This window comes from Aedes aegypti, chromosome 3 (genome assembly GCF_002204515.2).
Source record: "Aedes aegypti strain LVP_AGWG chromosome 3, AaegL5.0 Primary Assembly, whole genome shotgun sequence".
Taxonomy (NCBI): domain Eukaryota; kingdom Metazoa; phylum Arthropoda; class Insecta; order Diptera; family Culicidae; genus Aedes; species Aedes aegypti.
In genome coordinates, this window is record NC_035109.1 from 309,747,113 (window position 1) to 309,768,953 (window position 21,841).

Here is a 21,841-nt window from a genome sequence, read left to right on the forward strand (position 1 = left end):
TACAACTTTGCCAAAGATACCATATGTCTATCTCAATGTTTAGAAAAAAATGTTTTTCTATCTCACTGCTAGGTGGATTAATCACAAAACTTTTTTCGTCAGAAGATGCGCTTTAATATACCAAGAAACTTATCCGAACAAACTATATCGCTAAAATCAACGGTTTGGGCGCTATTGAAAAAGCGCATGAAATCCACGAATTATAACACAGTGCAGTGGACGATTTGTATTTGAAAGAAGCATCACACTACATGGGCGTAGCCAGAGGGGGCCAGAGGAGGGTCGTTGCCCCCCTGGATGATGAAAAAAAAAACAATATCAATTGGCTTACTACATAGGTAGATATAGGTTTTGAATGTTTAAGTGATGGTCTTCAGAATTAACGTTTACGTAAAATCTTGTATTGATAAACTTAAATTACTGATTTTAATTACTGTATTAAATTACTGTCATGATTAAAATTACTGTAGAAATTCGATTAAAATACGATTTTTGCTGAACGTTTTATGAACAGTCCTCAATGAATCATGCGGAGATTTTTGCTAAGCATATGTTTAGTCATCTTGAAATGAATTCATTCAGGAATTGCTCGAAGAATTTTCGAAGGAATCCAACTTGACATGTTCGTCAGGAATTCTGTCTTGGATTTCAACTATATATTTCTTTAGATTGTTCAAAATATTTCTTCAATAACCATTCCAATCACTTTCTCCAGAAATCGTTCTTGAGAGTAACTCGAATTTCTCCATCGAGTCCTCAGCAACATCTCAACATATTTTTCCGACTCTCCATTTTTTTCTGGAAGTTGTTTTGTTTTCAACCAAGAATTTATATAGAATGTCTACAAATATTTTACAAAGAATTTAACACAATACACTTCGAAGAATTCCACTATGAAATTCACATATTTTTTTTTTTTACAAATAATTTCATCACGAAATGTTTCAGTAATTCTTCCAATTATTAGTCTAAGATCGTACCTCCGGGAATTCTTCACCATATTTTAGTAATTTTTTTTTCATGCATGCCTTCACGAGTCTTATTGGAAGCCACACCCATAATTTCGCTTTAGGTACTATGTTTTTATGTTTAATTATGTTATGTTATATTATATGTTTTTGTTTTTTTTTTTTAACAATTCGTTCGTTTGTTTTCATTCATAAATTCCATCAGTGCACCAGTTTCCGCTCATGTACCAATAGCCCGCTTACACTGAAAAAAGATAAGTTAACACGACGTAAATTTTAAAACTTTAGCCGCTATACAATTCAAATCGGCAAATAAAATCATACTGTGGACATTTTTTGTGCATTTACTCAAATTACCTTACTTTTTGAACTCGTGAGCGGGCTACTGGAACATGAGCGGATACTGGTACGTTGACGGTTCATCCTGATAACTCTCCGTGATTTTATGACTCCATAATGTCCTTCAAAAATCCATTTTCTCTGGAAACTCTTGATGTACCGTAAAACGGGGTAACTTTGATAGTTTTTTCGAACAAAACTTGAATATTTATGCATGCTGTTTCAAAAAACTATAATTTATATTTTTAAAACAAGTACTGGTATCCTAACTATCGATTGCAGTTGATAGATTGCAAAAAGATTTATTCTGAATGGATATATAATTTTTCATATAATCGAAAGACGGTTTTCTGTTTTGGGGTAACTTTGATAGTGGAGTATAAATCAAACAAAATTGAATAAACTACGGAACATTTATAGGGCGTTGCATACCTCTAGGCGTTTAACGTTATATGAAAATTTCTGAATTAGATTACAAAAATGGTCCCAGTTTGTACAAATGGTTTTCGCTAAGAGATTTGAAACCAAGTTCATGTTCTACTATAACTAGGCTGTCAAGGATATCAGGTATCAGGTATCAGAAGGCCGGCTCCAAAGGCACGTTCCCCACCAGTTGGGAGATTTGTGCCATCGCCATTTTTGAGCCTATTTCATCATCTACCCGATGGGAGAGGAAAGGGAAGGGAAAGATGGGAGGAAATAGGAGTGGGTTCCCTTGAAGAGGGATGATCGCATAAGCGAAATGAGAGCATGTAGCTCCATACCACAATAGGTTCGAACAGCGCCCTAAAAAGGGCACTGCAAAACGCATGAGCGTAAAGAGAGCCTATAGCTCATTACCACAGCGGGTTAAGAATAACAGAATGTCCTGAAGATTCAGGTTTCTGAATTCAGTTTCACTTAATAAGTGTTTACCAAGTAATTGGAATCGCATTTGCGCAAAAAATTGACAGTTACATATCAGGTGATACGAAGTTCCATAATCGGAGTCACAACTGTCACACACAAATGAGTCAGCACGCTGAATATTTGCCATGTGATAGTTGAGTCGGCAGTGGCCTGTCAACGCTCTGACCAAGAGACTGCAATTCTGCTTTGACAGATTTGTTAAATACTTCGCCACCCTTGGAGATGGCTCAGTAATGTACAATTTTGTTTGACGACATGACTCCAAACTATTCCAATATTGCTTGTGCTGAGTTGCCGCCCAAGAATTTATCTGAAGCTTCACCCAGCACTTCGAAATTGGAATAGCCGGCTCAGGGCCAATGAAGTCATGCGATGCTCCATCGCGAGCTAGCTCATCAGCCAATTCATTTCCAACGATGGAAGAATGGCCAGGTACCCATACAAGGTTTACGGAGTTAACTGAATTCAGTTCCTCAATTTGAGTTCGACATGCGATAATAAGCTTCGACCTTGAGTTGGCCGAAGCGAGAGCTTTTATAGCAGCCTGACTATCTGAACAGAAGTATATGACTTTACCCATTACGCGCTGTTGAAGTGCTGATTGCACTCCACACATAAGAGCAAATATTTCCGCCTGAAAAACGGTGCAGTTTCTACCAAGTGAGTAAAACTGATTCAGCCTTAGCTCACGAGAATATACTCCTGTACCAGCTCTACCTTCAAGAAGGGAGCAATCAGTGTAACATACTATATTGTTTGATATATTTCTTTCCAAATAGCCAGACGTCCACTCTTCCCGTGAAGGGAATTGTGTGATAAATGTCCTGTAAGGAAAGTGACAAGCAATTGTGAGATCACTTGGAGCAAGGACAATTTTGTCCCAATTCACCAAAAGTGGAAACAACGAAGTGTGTGTAGATCTACGATTCACTGGATTTTTCTCCAGTAGATCCAGTACCCATAAACGGTAAGAGCAAGAAAGTGCTTCTTGTTTAAGATATATGTGTAGTGGCGCAACGTCGACAAGGGCCTCGAGCGCTGCTGTGGGAGTTGTGGAGAACGCACCAGACATCGCCATCAAGCACATCCTTTGGAGATGGCCCAATTTTGATTGGATTGTTCTCACTTCGCCCTTTTGCCACCACACAAGACATCCATATGCCAATATTGGTCGAACAACTGTTGTGTAAATCCATTTGATATATTTGGGTTTGAGGCCCCAAGTTTTACCAAAGGTACGCCGGCATTGACCGAAGGCCATGCAAGCTTTTTTGACTCTGAAATCAATGTGAGGTGTCCATGAAAGTTTGGAATCTAGAATGACTCCGACATACTTTACTTGATCAGTCACATTAATCTCAGTGCTAAAAAGACGTAAAGGTCGAATTCCATCGCGGTTTCGTCTTTCCGTAAACAGAACAATAGATGTTTTATTCGGATTAACCGAAAGGCCATATTGGCGACACCAACTCTCGACTACCTGAAGAGCACTTTGCATCAGGTCGAATAGGGTGCTTATGCACATACCAACTATCAGAGCTAGATAGTCGTCGGCAAATCCATATGTTGGAAAACCGCTATTATTAAGTTGCCTCAATAGCGTATCTGCTACGATATTCCACAAAAGTGGTGACAAGACTCCCCCTTGGGGGCATCCGCAAACACTCAATTTTCGAATCGCTGCTTGACGCAATGTCGAGAAGAGATGTCGGTTTTTGAGCATTTGATGAATCCAATTGGTAATCGTTGTAGGTAGCCCATGATTTCGTGCTGCTTCCAATATGGCATCGAAAGACACGTTATCAAAGGCACCCTCAATATCCAAGAAAACACCCAAGCAGGATTGCTTCTGAGCGAATGCTTTCTCGATATCGTATACAACTTTGTGTAAAAGAGTCACAGTGGACTTTCCAGATTGGTAAGCATGTTGATTCACATGAAGAGGCATGTTTGCCAAATAAACATCACGGATGTGATGATCGATAATGCGTTCCAGACATTTCAGAAGAAAAGAGGTCAGACTGATTGGTCTAAAACTCTTCGCTTCTTCATACGACGCACGTCCTCCTTTCGGGATAAACTTTACAGTAATATCACGCCAGGATCTGGGAATATACCCGGTAGCAAAACTGCTTACAAGTAGCTTTATCAAAACATGTTTGATAAACTCAAACCCCTTTTGGAGCAGAACAGGATAAATCCCATCCGCTCCTGGAGATTTGAAAGGAGCAAAACTATTAAGTGCCCATTGAATCGATTCAGTAGTTACGATACTGCGAGCCGAGGCCAGAGACTCGTAACTACATGAAAAGACATTTGGTTCATCCGTAGATGCTATGTCCACACATCCGGGGAAGTGTGTATTGAATAATCATTCTAAAACTTCTTCATCGGAAGAAGTAAAGTCACCATTAGGTAAGCGAATTTCGTTCACTTGGAAATCCTTAGATTTTGCAAAGATTTTGTTCAGCCGACTGACTTCACTCAAACTGGAAACATTTGTACAAAGGTTTTTCCAGCCGAATCGTTCAGCAGAACGAAGAGCCTTCTTGTAAGCCTTGCGAGCCGACTTGAACGACTCTGATCCAGCTGAACGGCGTCTGTTCCAACTCCTTCTACATTGTTTCCTGAGTCTAGTCAGATCGGAATTCCACCATGGGGTCCCTCTTGTAGTCTTTACAGACCGCAGAGGACATGCTTCTTCAAAAGCTTCCATAATGTAGGATGTTGTAGTATCAACGGCATCATCCAGATCACTTGGATTTTCAATGGACGGAGAATATCCATGAAATTTGGTCGCAACCAATTCAATATAGAGTTCCCAGTTTGTTGATCGGGGATTCCTAAAACGCAAAGTCTGCGCAGTTACATTTGAATGTTCAAAGAAGATGTAGCGATGATCAGATAATGATTCCTCATCTGATACATGCCAATTCGTCAACTCGTGACTGATTCTATTCGAGCAGAGCGTTATGTCTAACACTTCTTCTCCATTAGAAACCATGAAGGTTGGGCGATTGCCTATTTTAAGTAATCCAAGGTCTGTACTACTTAAGTATTCCATCAGACTGGAGCCTCTCAAATTGATATTCGAGCTGCCCCAGATGATGTGATGAGCATTGGCATCACTGCCCACAATCAGCGGAAGGCCTTTTGTTACGCAGTGTACGACAACTCGTTTGAAGTCATCCGTTGGGGATGATTCATCATGTGGTAAATATACCGAACAATAGACGTATTTCCTGTTGAGGTCACCAACAGAAACATCAATTGTGACAGCACATACATCTCTGGTCGTCAACTCAGAAATGAGTGTAGCAACGATTGCTTTATTTACGCGCACGCATGCGCGAGGCATGGAGCGCGAGTTTGCCATTTCAAGTTTGCTGAAAGTAGCAAAAACTGGGTCCACAAGGTTACCTAGATAGAAGTTCCCTCTACGAAAGTAGGGTTCTTGAACTAGCGCCACTTGGGCTGCACCATTTTGCATGAGTCTGCAAAGATTGATCGTTGCTGTTCTTTTATGCTGAAGATTGATCTGAGCTAACCTAACCGTAGCCACTACCCAAACTAGGCAGGATTAAGCTTTTTGCAATCTCAGCACGAAAAAGACCAGCAACGAAAACACCAGATCGGTATCTATTTAAAGTCGCCAAAGGCGAAAGAGCACAGAATACACTGTGTAAAACGCATAATGCGAATCCATATAGGTGATAATTTATATTAAATGTCAACATATTCATAATCCCACCCTTATTAAGCCTCAGGATAGAGACTGAAGAAGGGCAGCCGATTATCTCGGAGAATCACAAGGTCACCTGCACCATTGCTCCGGGTAGCACAGGAAGGCCTCAATACTGTGGGGGGCGCCCTGGTACCCCACAGGCTCCGTTAGCGGTTAGGTTTTATTTAGACCCCCCTAACCATTCATACCTAGGCACGGTACGCATCACACCATAAATTAGGGGTCACCAGTGAGGTGGACTTTTACCACCGGAACAGGCAGTCCGTAGTGTTAATTCTTAGCCAGTTGAAACAACCGCTGCCGACACTACGCGGCTATCTAGGCTGCTCGAGAAAAGGAGGTTAATATTGATGATTAACTCCTGACGTGCCCAAGCAGCCCAGGAAACTAGGCTGTCAAGGATAAATGACGAACTTATTATGACTTCATCAAATAGTGATCGTAGAACAGATTGTTCGTAAGCGTTACAAAAATGCTAAAATCTTATAAATTTTTAATATTTGCATATTAATTCTCAAATTTACTTGATTCCAACGAAAATAGCTTTGACATGAAGTGCCATACTAATACTCTTAATTTTTGCATTCGTTTTTCTTAAATGATTAACAGAAACTTTGTTATTTCGTTTAGATGTTGTGGGTCTCGCACTATCAAAATTACCCGTTTTACGGTAATACAAACTGAAACTAATCAAAAAGTTCGAATCTGTGAGTTCTCTCAAGAACCCTTTTTGAAATCCTTCCAAAAAATCCTTTTTCTTTCTGGAATCAAAACAAGCATCACACCAAAACAGAAAGTCCACTGAAAACATCTCCATCATTTTCATAGGCAGGGATTTAAAACATATACTCCAATGGTTTTCCAATAATGTGTTTATCCTCACAATTTCTACAGGAATGTGGATTGGGCTTCTTTGAAGAAGTTTGCAAAATTCTTTAGATAATTGAAAATTGTTCAATAATTTTCCCTGTGTATTATTGAACATCCCTACCAAAAATTAATCTGCCGAATCCAAAGAATATTTCTCAAGAAATTAATTCCTGGAATCTAATAGGTTCTGCAAGTGATATGCTTAGAACAAAAATCCGGAATACATCCTTAAAATGCATTCTAAAATAAAAATCAGAAGTGTGTTTAGAAAAAAATCGTGAAAAAACTTCTGGATGATATTTCATAGGGATTTATTTTTGTAGTTATAATTTATCACTACCAAAAATTAATCTACAGAATACAAACTAGTATTCTCAAGATATAACTTCCTGGATTCCATGAATTTCAGCAAAAAAAATTTGTGAAAAAAAATTCTGATGTATTTTTAGAAGAAATTCATGAAGAGATTTTTGGATGGATTTTTCAGGAATTCTTGTAAAACAAAATTGAAGAATTCTATGGATAAAATTCTGGAGGAATGTTTTAAATTATGCTCTAAGAAGTGTTGAGAAGAGAGGAGTGTCGAAAGGAATCCACGGAGTTGCTCTTATATGAATCTCTGTTGTAGGGGTTTGAAAGAATCATTCAAATATTTAAAAAAAAAACTTATAAAAATAATTTTTAGTTTTGTATTCAGTGATATCGTTGAAAGAGCTTTTGTAGAAATCCGTGGATAATTTTCGCAAACGATCTCTAATGAAATTCCTCCAAAGAGTTCGATGGCGGAATTATTGACAGAATTGTAGAGCGTGTGTAACAGTAAAAATGCTTGGAGTAATGTCGAGATAAATATCTTGGGATAATTTATAAAAAAAAAATCCGGTCGTATCACTTTTGAAACAATTCTGAATTTATTCCTGAAATAAACATTGACTATATTCCTAAAAGAATCCCTTGACAAATTCTGAGTGTTATTCCCGATGAAATTCTAGAGGTAATATTGAGAAATTCAATGCACCTTTTGTGGAACTCTTAGAAAAATACATAGAGGGATCCAGGAAAAATTACTTGAGAAACTTTTTAGGAATTTACAAAGGAATCTTTGCAATATATGTTAGAATAGCGTTAGCGTTGTTACGGTATACTTCGTAGATTGGATACTAGCAACATTCATGTTTCTTTTTAATAATCTCATCCTGACTGCTTTCAGGAACAAGGCAGGGGAGTATACCTTATTCTAATCATAAACAAGAATATTAAAAGCATGAATATTGCTATTCCCGGCCACGCCCATCTTTACCGTAACTTAGGATAGGGGAAGGATATGTTGATGTAGCACTTACTTAATGAGAGGCCACCGACTCAGCGACGCCCTCATAAGTGCTACGGAGGTGGGGGTTGGGAGGGGTATAAGGTCACGTCAGGATTCGCCTGAGAAGCTAGCGATGGACCCAGAGCAATTGTGATTAGGTGGTGATTATTTAGTCTTTTGAATTCCGGTAATCAAAAGAGAAAGCAACAGTTTATTTATTGTATAAATAGTATTTGGAGTAATGACTCTTGATTGTGCGGTAATATTTATTTGCTCAATAGCCAAAAATAGAACAAAACCGATCCCTCCAGGGTCATCGTCTGTAAAAAAAAAGATAATAATGCGCTTAAAACACAAACAACGCCGACCGTAAAAAAAAAAAATAAAAATGCCAATAAAAAAAAGGACCGATGGTACAGTTTCTAGGATAATCGAAAAAAGAAAGGAAGCGCGTTTGAACTAAACAGTGAGGACAACACACTATGTTTTTCTGCTCAGAATTATACAAAAAGCAGAATCGATCCCTCCAGGGTCATCGAACGGTTAAAAAAGCACTCACAAACCATTGTAAGCTGCGTTACACCCGCCCGAACAGAACACGCGAACCGAACAAAAATATCTAACTCCGGAAAAAATATGTTTCGTTCAAGAAACGACCGGAGTTCCACAACGCACAAAAAATACGGTCCCTAAAACTTACAAAAGAAAAAGCATCAAACTGGAACAAACTCACCGGATTGGTTCTCTGAAATCCTGTGTTGCATGTAAATTCCGGACGGTTCGTTGCGAAGCATGAGACAGCCAAAAACCATTTGATTCACAGTACCTAGAACACGAGTCAACGAAATCACTTCAATTTTTCCACTATCACTTTTTCACTTTTTTGAACATAACAATTGTTTTCTAATATTATTAGATATTAAAACCGGAAAGATTTTTTTTTTTTTTAATTTGACAGCAGTAAAAACATTTTCGCGTCCGATTTGAAGCACGGCACGCTTCGATCCTGTCATATATGATTCCTATTTTTGATACGAAAAGTGGCAATTTCGGTCATGAAATCATGAAGCAGGATCTGATATCATGAACACAGGTCATGAAAACATAAGCACTTTTCATGCATTCAGATGCCTGTCATTTATGATTCCAATTTTGGTGCTGAAAAGTGGCAACTTGAGTCATGAAATCATGAAGCAGAATCCCTGAATCATGAACTCAGTTCATGAAAACGAAACATTATACGTCAATTTAGATCCCAGTTTATATTTGCCATTGGTAAACAAATAAAACAAAGTTTTACTACTTTTGTGCCGATAGTTTCGTAATAAACCGTGAAAAAATTCCACAAAAGTCAACCTAACGAGTGTGACATCTTTAGCAGGAACGCGAACATTCGGTGGTTAGGTTTGTACGCAAAATATTGTTTCGAGCATCAATTGAATTGGTAAATGGTCCCTGGGCTGGTGGATTGCATGAGTCATGGAACACTCCTTAACAACTCTGCGGATGTGGAAAGTGGAACTAGATCATCCGGCTCCCGAAGGCCTTTTGTGACCTGCTCTGTTATAGGACGTGGGGTATGCATCACATCCGAACTGTTAAAATCGCCGATGAGCTTGTCAAGCAAAATCTTCGCTCAAAGTGAAACATTGCCCGGTTCTGCAAAGTCGCGATTAAGTAAGTACATTGATTGTGTCGTGAAACAATGTTGGAACTCACGAGAATTTCACCAAGAATGTCATCGATATGATGACAAGATTCCGAAGAATTTAAACTTTTTCAAAACATTTTTTTTATAATTTCACTAGAAAAGATCACCGATCGCCACGAGACACGTTGACTTAGGTGAAGAAAGTGACAGTTAGATTTGTGTAACGCCCTGAGCATACGAATTCTTGCATAATAATCACGATTTCATGACTTTTAGTCATGATATCATGAAACATAAAATTTTATGAAATCATGACTTTTTGTTCATGAATCCGGCAACGGATTTTTTTCCGTGTAGTGAGATTAGTGAAGTAACGGGGATTAGCGCACAAAATTTCTCCGGTTAACAGTAATTTTTAATTAGCGAACCAAAATCCTCGTATCAATCGATCGGGATTTTGAGAATTAAGAGAATTCCTTTCGGAAACCGTTTCCAAATTTTTAATTCGTGAAGTTCATGCAAACAAGAAGAATGACGGAAGAGCTATCGAGACAAATCGAACAGCTCACCGCTCAACTTACAGAGCAGAGGTTGCAGATCGCCTCACTCTCACAAGAACGCGAAGACAGCGAAGAGGCTGCACCAAACCGTTCGATTGAGCAACTAGCTGCCCAACTCGAACAGCAGAGGTTGCAAATAGCCTCGCTGACGCAAAGCAGATTAGACGAACTGGAAGTAGGACCCTCTAGGATGGTAACAACACCAAACAGAGTGGCTTCCTTTAACCCGTCTCGTGTTCCGGACTCAATCAAGCTGATTGTTCCGTATAAAGGAGATAATAAATCTCTATCAGCGTGGATAACTTCTGTAGAAAAGAAGCTTGAGCACGCAAAGAGTCTCTGCTCCTCTACTGTGGAAATTGACGCTGTCATGCCACTATGGGTGAGCGTAATCCGAGACAAAATTACAGACGAAGCTAGTCAAGCTCTCGTCTGCAGGCATACCGAGTGTGAATGGGATGCCATCAAAAAGGTATTGATCGAATATTTCGGAGACAAACGAGATCTATGTGATCTTGTCTCGCAAATAACCTACCTCCAACAAAATAGAAAAAGCATAACCGAATTCTACAATGAATGTCAAGAACTATTAGCTGACATCATTGATAAATTGGCATTAGATAATGCCACTAAACATTGCGTGCATAGCCTGTCCGAGGGTTATGAATCAATGATTAAGAACTCGAGGCCAGACAGAAAAAGCAAGTTGATGCACGAAACAAGTTCAGAGAAGAAGATCCTAACTTCGAAGAACATGACAAAATTTACGTAAAAACTACCGGTATCCCTAACAAAAAGAAAGCAAAATTCAGAAAACAAATAGTCAAAAACAATAGGAGGAAAACAATTATCGATCAAAGAAACATTAGGCTCCATAAATCAAATTTGAAAAGGAAAAGAAAACTCTAAATCCATGCTAACTTTAAATTTTGATAACCGAAAAGGGACTTTCGGATCTAAAGGGGGGATACTGTTTCCGATTCATTTTAGTTATAATAACAAATTCTAACAAACTAACACACTAACCCTTAAATTACAGATGCCCTGCCTTCTCGTTTTGCTTTGTATAACACTCGAATTATTATCATGCGAACCACTTTTAAAAATTATAAAAACAATGAACGATCCCATAGCTCAGATAAAAATTACAGATTGCAAAATTCAAACGGGATCCATAAAAATTATACACCCGATCAATTTAGCTATTGAGGAGGCTATAGAGCAAATCACTAACACTTTTTATAATAAACTAACACCTAAAAATGAATTACACGAAGTGATAAAGTTTAGGGTCAAACGACTGTACTCGACTCTATATGGACTGAAGCCACAGCAAACTCATCGGCACCGACGATGGGACTCCATAGGCACGGCATGGAAATGGATTGCTGGATCACCCGACGCCCAGGACATGTACATCATAAACTCCACTATGAATGAGATCATCGACCAGAACAACTACCAATACAGGATAAACGAGAGCATTAATAAACGGATTGCACAGCTAACAGGAACAATCAACCAGATGGCCAATGTGATCAACAATAACAAGGCGAATTTGGAGGTTTTGGACGCCATCACAATCATGCTGAACGTAGACGTCATCAACGAACTTTTGGATAACATTCAAGAAGCAGTCACCCTTTCCAAAATTTCCGCCACCAACAACAAAATGTTATCAACCCGCGAAGTGAACGTCATCAAATCCACCCTCCATGAACAAGGTATAGAAGTCAACATTCCGGACGAAGCACTACAATTCGTCACCCCCAAAATTGCAGTGAATCAAGGAGACCTGCTCTACATATTACATGTCCCCCACCTGAAAAACTCAACATCAACCGTCATCAGAATTTTTCCACTCATTGTGGACAACCAGATCATCAAATCATACCCGAGCCACATCATACGGCACGGTCATAGGCTTTTCACAACAGCTAATCCCAGAGATTTTGTACAAAGATCATCCAACATCAAAGAATTCGAAGACGAATGTATTCAGAACATTATACTGGGAAAACGGTCTAAATGCAATTCTATCTTCAAGGACGAAACAACGCAACAGCTTGCTAACGAGAACACAGTCATTATCTCGAATGCAAAAAATCACACACTAAGTACAAATTGTGGACCAGAGGATAGAAACATAACCGGGAATTTCATCGTTATATTTCGAAACTGTACAGTTCACTTCAACAACCAGTCTTTCACCAGCACAGAAATGACCGTTGATACGGAGGTAATACATGGAGCATTTCACAACAGCTTTATCGAATGGAATTTACACAAACAACATGATATCGCAACAATCAGCAAAACAACAGTTAGTAACCGACAACAACTAAATCACGTTTACCTGAGGCAAGACAGTTTACATTTCAAACTGTGGACAACATTCGGTGGATTTTCATTCTCCACCATACTTGGATTTGTCATCGTTGGCGTACTCATCAAAATCATCTACAAAAACAGAACCAACCAAATTACTCGAAGATAGTTCTTGTTTTTGACAGTTTTCTAGTGATTTCTTCATGAATTCTAAAAAAACATTTTTCAAAGAATTCTTGGGACATTCATTCTAAAATTCTGTTCAGAAATTTTGCTTTAAGAGCTTTGGATTGCTCTACATTAACATTTTTAAAGATTTATATAGGTATATATATATAAATATATGTTAGAATAAATATCATAAACTTTAAGCCTTGTGTTTTTGATTTTTTTTTTTTTTTCATTTGTTTGACAAGGAAAAACAGGAATCCCGAGACATTCTCTTGAAAATTTCTAACGGATTGCTTAGAGTTATACTTGAAAAACTAATTTGCGAGTGTCTGCAAAAATCCGGGTATAGTTTCAAATGAAATGTTTCTGTTCTCATGAAATTTTTTAAACCGGTAATGAACCAGTTGCTCAGAAAACAATTTAAACCAATTCGTGTTTTTGACTGCACTTTTCTAAATGAGATTTAAAAAGGGGGAAAGATGCATCAGGACATGTCTTTCATAGTTTAACGTTTCATGCAAAAAGGGTGCGGAGTAGGCCGTCCCTTATTCTTCGAAAATGCGAAATGTTATAAGTTCGTTATTGTAAAGTCCTCGTTTTAATAAGAAAAAAATCAGGTAAAAAGTTGCAGTGCGTACGTTGACGCTAAGTGGTCCCCTTACGGCCCTGAAGGTATCGGGTGTAAATGACCCCTGTGCGCAAAATCGAGCTCGCTGCTCTAGTGGACGCAACATGAGTACGAAAAGCCACTAGTAAAAAAATCTCATGCGCGCGTAGATAGTCAGCATAGAAGTTTATTTTCTTTGTAATTATGAATGTTATGTCAACTAGCTTTGTTTAAAAGATTTTTATTGTTTAAAACACGTTAGACAAAAAGTAGACAAGTTTTTGTACGGATTTATCAAAGAATCCGACTAAATTTTCAATAAGGATATTTCTAATAGCTTTTATTAAATTCTTTGTGACATGACAACCAATATTACTGATCACATTACATTGTGTTTTTTTATGCTCGCATCTATAAATCGCATCAGAAAAATAATTCAGGTAGTTGCCCACAGATGACTTTAGATTCAAATTTTCCCTACGCTTCCATGCCCAAAATTGCCTACGCTTCTATTCTTCCATCATAATAGCACGCCTTTCGTTACGCCTGATACATAGGCAGCGCTAACCAACAATGCAAGCCTCTTTGCCATAAAATTACCCTCCCTACACCTTCCGCATGAACTGGTGTAGACGCAGTGGTATATACGGTCTACAGAGTGCCATTTTTGCTTAAAAAAAGGGGGCGCCATTTTCCCCTAAAAATAGAAGATTAACAGCACTTATACACTGAAGGTGTCTGTTAGTCACAAGCAGTCATCTAGTAGGTTCCTTATTAATGTGCAGATGATCTGGCGATACTGGAGTAGCAATCATGGGCGGCCAATCAAGTTCATGCTGAAGCTCAATGTCCTATGTCTCCAGAAAATCATCCAGTGACTCTTTCATCGATTTTCTCTAAAATTTTCGTTCTTTTGGGATTCATGCATATTTTTTTTTGGAAAAAAACAAGAAGCCCTTTCAATAATTGTAATTGTAATTGCTCAATCCACACCCTGGCAGACAATTGTCCGCCAATCTAGACACGGGCTGGGTGAGGACCTACCAAGCCTCCCCCGTTAACATGTCCTATACCGTTTAGCACACCGGGTTCTTCCACAAGCAGGCGCCGGAATTAAAGCGGTCCCACGAGTTTCAGATACATTAAATAGATATAGTCCCTCTGGCACTAAACCGAATAGCGCCCTCCACCTCATCACCAGCACTGCCCATCCCGCACGCCAAACAAAATGCCGGAAGTGGCGTGCCGTGTAGCACATCAGATGTTCTACAGAGCACACCACCTCCGACACCATGCTCAACGTACAGCAAAGACAGCGCTAATAAAAGCGGAAGGCGCACCACTCGGTTCAGTGCCAGAGGGACTATAAGTATAACGAAGAAGAAATGAAAAGATAGTAGAGTTGGTTCGGTTGTTTGATTGCTGAAACGAAAAAAACAGAAACAAAGTGTTAACATTAAAACGGGGTTTTATAATTGATAAATGTATCGATAGTTTCTCATCTGTTACGTTTCCTTATCGTAGCGCTGTCGATTTTTTCCATCTCCAGGGTGTTCATCTCCGCTCGAGCAATGAGGACCATGATGAAATGAGAATATAAAAATGTGAGCATTAGTGTTGATCTACTAATAGATTAATTTAAACTGCTTTTCATGTGCTTTCAAGTCCCTAAGTAACTTGTAAACTCCTACTCAATTATGTTTTGTTGGCCTACACGTTTTATTTAGACACAATTTTTATTTAGAAAACTATTTGGATCCGAGGTTTTAGGTGCAGATTGAGCATGTTTAATAAAACAAGCATCCTGTTTTCAGTTAAAGAATGTTTAAGAAGTTGATGATTCTGTTATTTATACAAGAATTCACTATTAAAGTAATATATGGATATTGAATAAGTTTCAACGCGCGATTATAATACTTCAGTTTTCGTGCTGTTGTATTGGTGTATGTAGTGGGAAACCAATCAGTTTGGTGATTCTAACGGTAACAAATAGCACGACGAAAGGAAAGTTGATAATCTATCATCATTATGATTTCAGTCCTAATTTCATGATCCGTTTAATAAATTCCGCGTATTATTCGGCAATTTTAACAATTTATACATATGTATTCGAAGAAAACAGACTACGAGCATTTATTACCTTGCAAAACATTCCTAAGTGATCAGATATTTATCATTTTCTACAGCCTAATTTAACAATACCTACATTGGGTTGTAACAAAAAATTGATCTTGGGATGTTGATTTGCCTCCTAATCATAGTTTCGACAATAGTCACATGCTTACTATCCCTTATGGCAGTGTTGTTGATTCTATTGTCTATCGCTCATCAGTTTCGCGCTACCCGGCAGGGACTTGGTCCTATGTACCCAATACTCTGCTGTGTCTTAACTTCACGCAATACATTCTGTAGATGTGTGATACAGTTTGCGGAATATTATGATTTATCACTTCATCCAGATGAAAAATTCTGTTATGGTACCATATTCACATATCAGATAACTCCCACCTGGAACGATGTAATACATCGGAGACATGTAGATTCAGATGTATGTATACGATCTATGCCTAGTTCGGCTCTGATCGACAGGCAATCAGTGTATTCAGTTTTTCAACTAGCTTGAAGCGATGAACGTATCAAGACAAGCTCTCCACTATATCTGCTAGCAATCACCGGTCGTCGATAGACATTTCGGTTCTTTTCTGCTAAAGAAAGATCCAATTGTATGGCTCATGCTTTTCAATACAGCTGGAAAAACAAGAACTACACCCAGCACCAAATAGTACGTAACTATGAGGCGGACCGGAAGGTTTGATGAGCAATCCCCACCAAGAAGCCCTTTCAATAATCCATATAAAAATGTTTAGAAAAACAACTGAAAAAAATCGGTATAGCCTTGGAAAAAATCTTGTATGAGGTCTTGAAAAAAAGCCTTCAACGATTTTCCTCAAACTCTGGAATAAACCTTTGTGGATTTTATGAGATGAACTCCTATGGAAATCTTTGGAGTAAATCCTAATCAAATCAATGAGAGAATCTGTGTAACATTTTATACAAGAAATCTTGGGACAGTTCCTGATCAAGTCTACAGAGTAATCCCTGTGGGTATTACTGGATGCAGTAGCGTTGTAGTGCTCTAGGATTTTCTGGAGCACATTCTGAAGATATCTTTCTAAAAGTATTTTAAAACAATTGGTGAAAGAATTTCCGGAGTAATCCGGAGGAATAATTCGAAAATTCCCCGAAGTATCTGAGAAGAAATTCCGGAATAAGCTGTGGAATATTGGTATCAGAGTATTGTAAGCTGGAAGCAGAAAGACGAAAAAGGGACCATAAACACCTTGGCTAAAATAGGAACTGTAAAGGCCTTCCGTTAAAAATAGTGACCACCTACTTTTTATACCATAAATCATTCCAGAATCTGTTTCCAAATTACTTTCCAGGAACTTTTGAACCTTTAAATCCAGAACTTTTTTCAGATAATTCGTTTACTAAAAACATTTTTGCTGAAGTTTATCGAAACAAGTTTTTAGATAACTTAGCCTTCCATGAAAGTTTCCGAATATTGGTTCATCAATGCTACTATTGTTGTGGATATTCTTCAAACATCCTTAGCGGCATTTTTTTTTTCCAGGAACATTAAAATACTAAAAATACAAAAAAATCTTTCAGCAGCTATATCTTCTAGAAATTTCCACCTTAATTTTCAACTTCTACTTCGACTGCTGAAGCTGAAGATGTCCTAAGAGTATATTCAAATGTGTTGAACTTCTTCGCCGACTCAACTGCATCATTTTTAGAACTATTTTGTTTTATTGAGTATTTTTCTGTTCCGCCAAGCTTTCAAGAACACAATCCATTCTATTGAGCAATGATGGTAAATTATGCGCTATTACAATTGGAAAACTCATATCAGTTCTTAAAAGTATTTGAAAGTTTGAAACTTCCAAACGAAACACACTGACAAACCCTTAGAAGTATCACTGACCTGCGTTATTACTAATATATAGGTACGACAAAACATGAAAAGTTAAATACTCACCGGATCCAGATTGCCTTCATCGTTCCCTATCACTAATTTGGCCTTCCGCTGATTCTCGTTCTCGCTGCCATACCCATCTCCGTTGTTATTATTGTAATGGTGGATATTGTTGTTGTTCATCGCATTGCTGCCGGTGCTGGTGTGATTCGTTACATCCTCCAGGTGCCTCCGCTCGCCAATGTCTCGCTCCATTGTGGCCGCCATGTTGTTGTTGCTGGCCCGACTGCTTCCGGTGGCCGCCGTTTCGAACGGGGAACTCGCACTGTCGATTATGCTCTTGCGGCTCACCACTTGCTCCTCGTTGAAATTGGCCGAGAAACTGTTCGCGGTCTTCACGCTAAAGGTGCCGAAATTGTTTTGATTGTTTTCTGAAACACATCAGAGGAAACACGCACGGTTACGGTTGAGAGAAACGGCAACAAGAGGAAAAGGGGGGCCCAATAATGATGAGAAACAACGACGACGATGGGACGCATCGTTTATGATAACGTGACCTTCTTTTTGGGGGCCGGTGCAGAAACACCAAGTCTGCTTGGCTTCAAGTAGTTGGTTATACTGGGAAGCTGATTGGGCGATAGTGGCACCGTAAAGTTGAGTGGCTTTGTTCAAAGATTATTGAGTTCATTGATGCATGAAGCATGAGATATGTACTATTGATTGTGAGAAATATGTTAGCTGCTTGGAAACATTCGTGTGATATTTCATCATCCATCATAGCCTGTTATGAAGGCGAACTCGCACAGGGCGGAAAACTATTATAATAAAGCAAATAATATTAATGATAATTACCCTAATATATTTAAAAACATAGCATTTCTAAAAAATACAGTGGTTAAATAGCGTTCTGAACAAAATTTTGAACAAAGTACTACCCAAACCCCATTCATTTTACGGTGCACAAATTTGACGAAAATCGCTATCGATGGGAAAGTGGAATTTATGGCGCCCATGTGGGGGAGTGAGGGAACAGAAAATCAACGCATCACTGCCGCTTGCGGCGCGCGCTCCGCATCCAATCGCCACATGTGTGTGCATCGGTGGATGGCCAAAGTCACTCAAGCGCAGCGGAAGCGTGGCCATGAAAGAAATTGAGTACCATATTTACTGCGCCAGCATGACTCACACTGCATCTAAGACATAAACTGGTCACCTCCGGGCAGGGCGGGCGTAGTTAGGAATTCCATCTGGGAGAACCTAACACCAATACATCTCAAAATAACTTTTTTCAACATTTTACGCATTATTCTAAACTTGGCATGAAATGTTCTGTGAAAGGCTCAAAACATCCTAATTCTATTACAGTGGGCAAAGAGAAGTCGAAAATGCAATGTACTGCCAATAACGACAGCTTTTATTATGACAAATCTCTCTATAACGACATTTCTAAAGGTCCCTTCAAATTTCTATACTAACTTTAACTTTTATAGCGACATTTCTCTTTTTCGACCATTCTCTATCACGACATTCAAATTATATTTGGAAGTCACTCAATATAACGACATTTTGCGTACGTTTATTTATTTTAGTACATATAATGATCGTTTTGATTCTCCATACCCTAATTTCACTAGAATCAATTGAACGATAGCTGAGAAATCGCGGTGGGCATAAATTGGGTGGTTGCGTCTAATAGGATACCTGACTGTATTTTGAAAATTGTTTCCGTCGATCAACGGGGGCAATGGCTCCCTCTGGCTACCCCCATGTCTCCGAGTCGCTTTATACGATCAGCTGATAACTCTACTACTAAGGAATGGGAATTGGTGGCTCGCTTTCAACATTTCGTGTCGTTACGGTTGAAAATACCTCGGACGAGATGCCACGACTACGTCAACGGCGTAGTTCCATTCATTTATTTGTTGTTGTTACAGAGACACACTCGGAACGAAAAACCGAAAGTGAAAAATTTTCCACCACAGTCATAAATTTTCTCCTAAACTCGGCACCTGGGGCCAAAGAAAGTCAATTTAAAATTCCGAAAATCGTTGTCGTCGTCGGTGACCCAGTCATTACAATCATTGAAGGGATTTCCGGTTGACACACTCTTGAATACTCACCTCTATGGCTGGGTTTTTCGGATTCTTTGCTGTGTTCCATCCCGTCGCCCAGTTTGTCCTTCTTTGGTGACCGCTTAGTACGGAGGGGAGGCTTCGGTCGCTTTGGCTGCTCGTTGTCGAACGAGATGTAGAAACCCTTCTCGTTCACCTCATCCTGCTGGGGGTCCTGTTTAGGTAGAAGAGACGTACATATATTGAAATCATATTGATATTGGTTATGTCGAGATAAGGCGAATTCAGTCAAGTTTTAAGATTTATCGTAGCACAAGTAGATGAATTTATGACAAAAGATCGAAAGGCAAGACGTAATAAAGCAGATAAGAAGACCAAAAGCCTTTTTCCAAAACTCCCATTTTTAAAAAAGAGCTTCCGATGTTTTTCACAATGCAAACTTGCAATTGCTACCTTTTATCTATTCGAGGTTTTGCCTTCGATTTTTTAGTTCTGAACCCAAAAAGAAAAAGCAACAGACGAGGATCGGCAAATGTTCAACGACGAGCTTGTAGAAGAGGAGAGTGCCAGAAAGCTCCCAGTCTGGATGAAATACCGAACGTGGCATATCCGGACATGTTCAGGGAGGTAATGCGGAATTGTGTAAGTGAAGATAATTTTGTAGAGCCTGCGAAGCTGGTACTGTTACCAAAGCCAAGAAGCCACTGGCAGATTTAGTCCCATATGCGCAGTCAAACTGCATAAAACAGGGTTGCTATTAGTCAGCTGCAAGGCAGTTCAGCGATTCATCGTACTTCAGTAGCTATGGAAGTGCTCATAGAGCACTAGGGTGAGAAATAGGCACGGTTACAGTGGGGACAGTTAAAAAAAAAAGAAAACCGTACGGAAAAAAAATTACGGTAAAAGGAAGAACGACGTAGATGAATAGAAAACAAGGGGGTAGTGAACTTCCTCCTGAAACATTTCCCATCAGGCCATGGGTTTTCAGGCAGTATCTCCATAGATTTAAGGCACGTAGAGCAGTTCCAATTGCCGGATTTTTCCCGATTGCCTTATAATTTGGAAACGGATAACAAAATGATCCTGCGACTTGATATTTTACAGACGTTTGATAGGAGATTTCGATATTTGATTTGACTTTCAAAATATTCGGTCCAAGAAGCTGTATGATGTAGCTTGATCAACTTTGGAGAACTTGATCTAAGCTATTCATATATAATTTTGAATAGAATTTTAAGGCCGCACGGGACGTCATCATAATCACCCTATCCATTTGAAGAAGCAAATCTCAAGAACCACTCCATATATCGACGTGAAAAATGTATCACTATGATTCTATATATGTAGTGCACAACCCAATAAATTTTCAGCTTCATCGGTTCACTAAAACTCGAGATTTGCTTCCACACAGTTTTGATGATAATTGTTAGAGTGAGACAAAAGATAGGGAAAATAACACGGTCTCCCGTGCCACCTTAAAGCATTTGTGAGTTCAAAACGACTTGAATTTCGAAAGAGTTTTGAACAAAAATACGAACGGCTCCTTGAAAAATAAAAAAATATGTCCATTCCCTAGAATTGTTCTCCTATAAAAAATGGGTTCAGTTTTGAAGTCTGGATCTCGGTTTCTATTGGTCTGTTTGGAGTGATTTTCAACGCTGCTGATACATGACATGAAATTCACTCTACTATAAAATTAAAACATTTTATAAACAAAACTTATTTGAGTTATCAAAATCTAAAATTTTACGAAAAATAACAAAACCATGTTTGGGATATTTTTGAAAATAATCAGTTTTGCTGAAAGTTGTTGTTCTTCAAACTTGTGTGTCTTATTGAATTGAATAACATAGCCATATCTTAGTGCTCTAAGTTTGTCCATTTAAAAATTATTTCAAAATCAAAATTTAATAATTTTTGTCAACATTTGAGTTTTGCAACAACTCAAAAGTTTGTCTATGAAAAGTCTTGAAATTTTTTTTTGGCAAATTTGAAGTTAATTGCAATTTGTCGTGAATATTTTAGGTCAGTTGGAGCAAAACTTGACCATTTTGTATGGAAAAACAGCCAATTAATTCTTAATTCTGTCCAGTACCATCCATCTAAGATTTTGTAAAGAACAATAATCTGCCAAAGTATAATTAAAGTACCTCTTCATTTATTTATCCATCAACCTACTTGCCATAAATTCAAAACTGATCTTACAAGAAATTTGTTGGGAATGATTGAAAGAATTCGCTGTAAATCTACAGAAATCCATACGAAATCTCTTTAGAGGTCTCATGAGGAGCTTGTCATAGAACAAGGACTAGTCAAACTAGTAATCTAGG

The 21,841-nt window shown here is 38.6% G+C and overlaps 1 protein-coding gene across 32 annotated transcripts in view; it reads right to left on the reverse strand.

The window, feature by feature from the left end:
* LOC5573475 (patronin) overlaps positions 1 to 21,841 on the reverse strand; it is a 345,347-nt gene that overhangs the window by 63,129 nt on the left and 260,377 nt on the right. For all 32 annotated transcript variants that reach the window (XM_021854707.1, XM_021854726.1, XM_021854719.1 and 29 more), the window contains 2 exons: positions 19,560 to 19,725; positions 17,503 to 17,870 (listed from right to left, as the gene is read on the reverse strand). In XM_021854707.1, the coding sequence (XP_021710399.1) occupies positions 17,503 to 17,870; positions 19,560 to 19,725 (534 nt within the window). The remainder of the gene's footprint in view (positions 1 to 17,502; positions 17,871 to 19,559; positions 19,726 to 21,841) is intronic.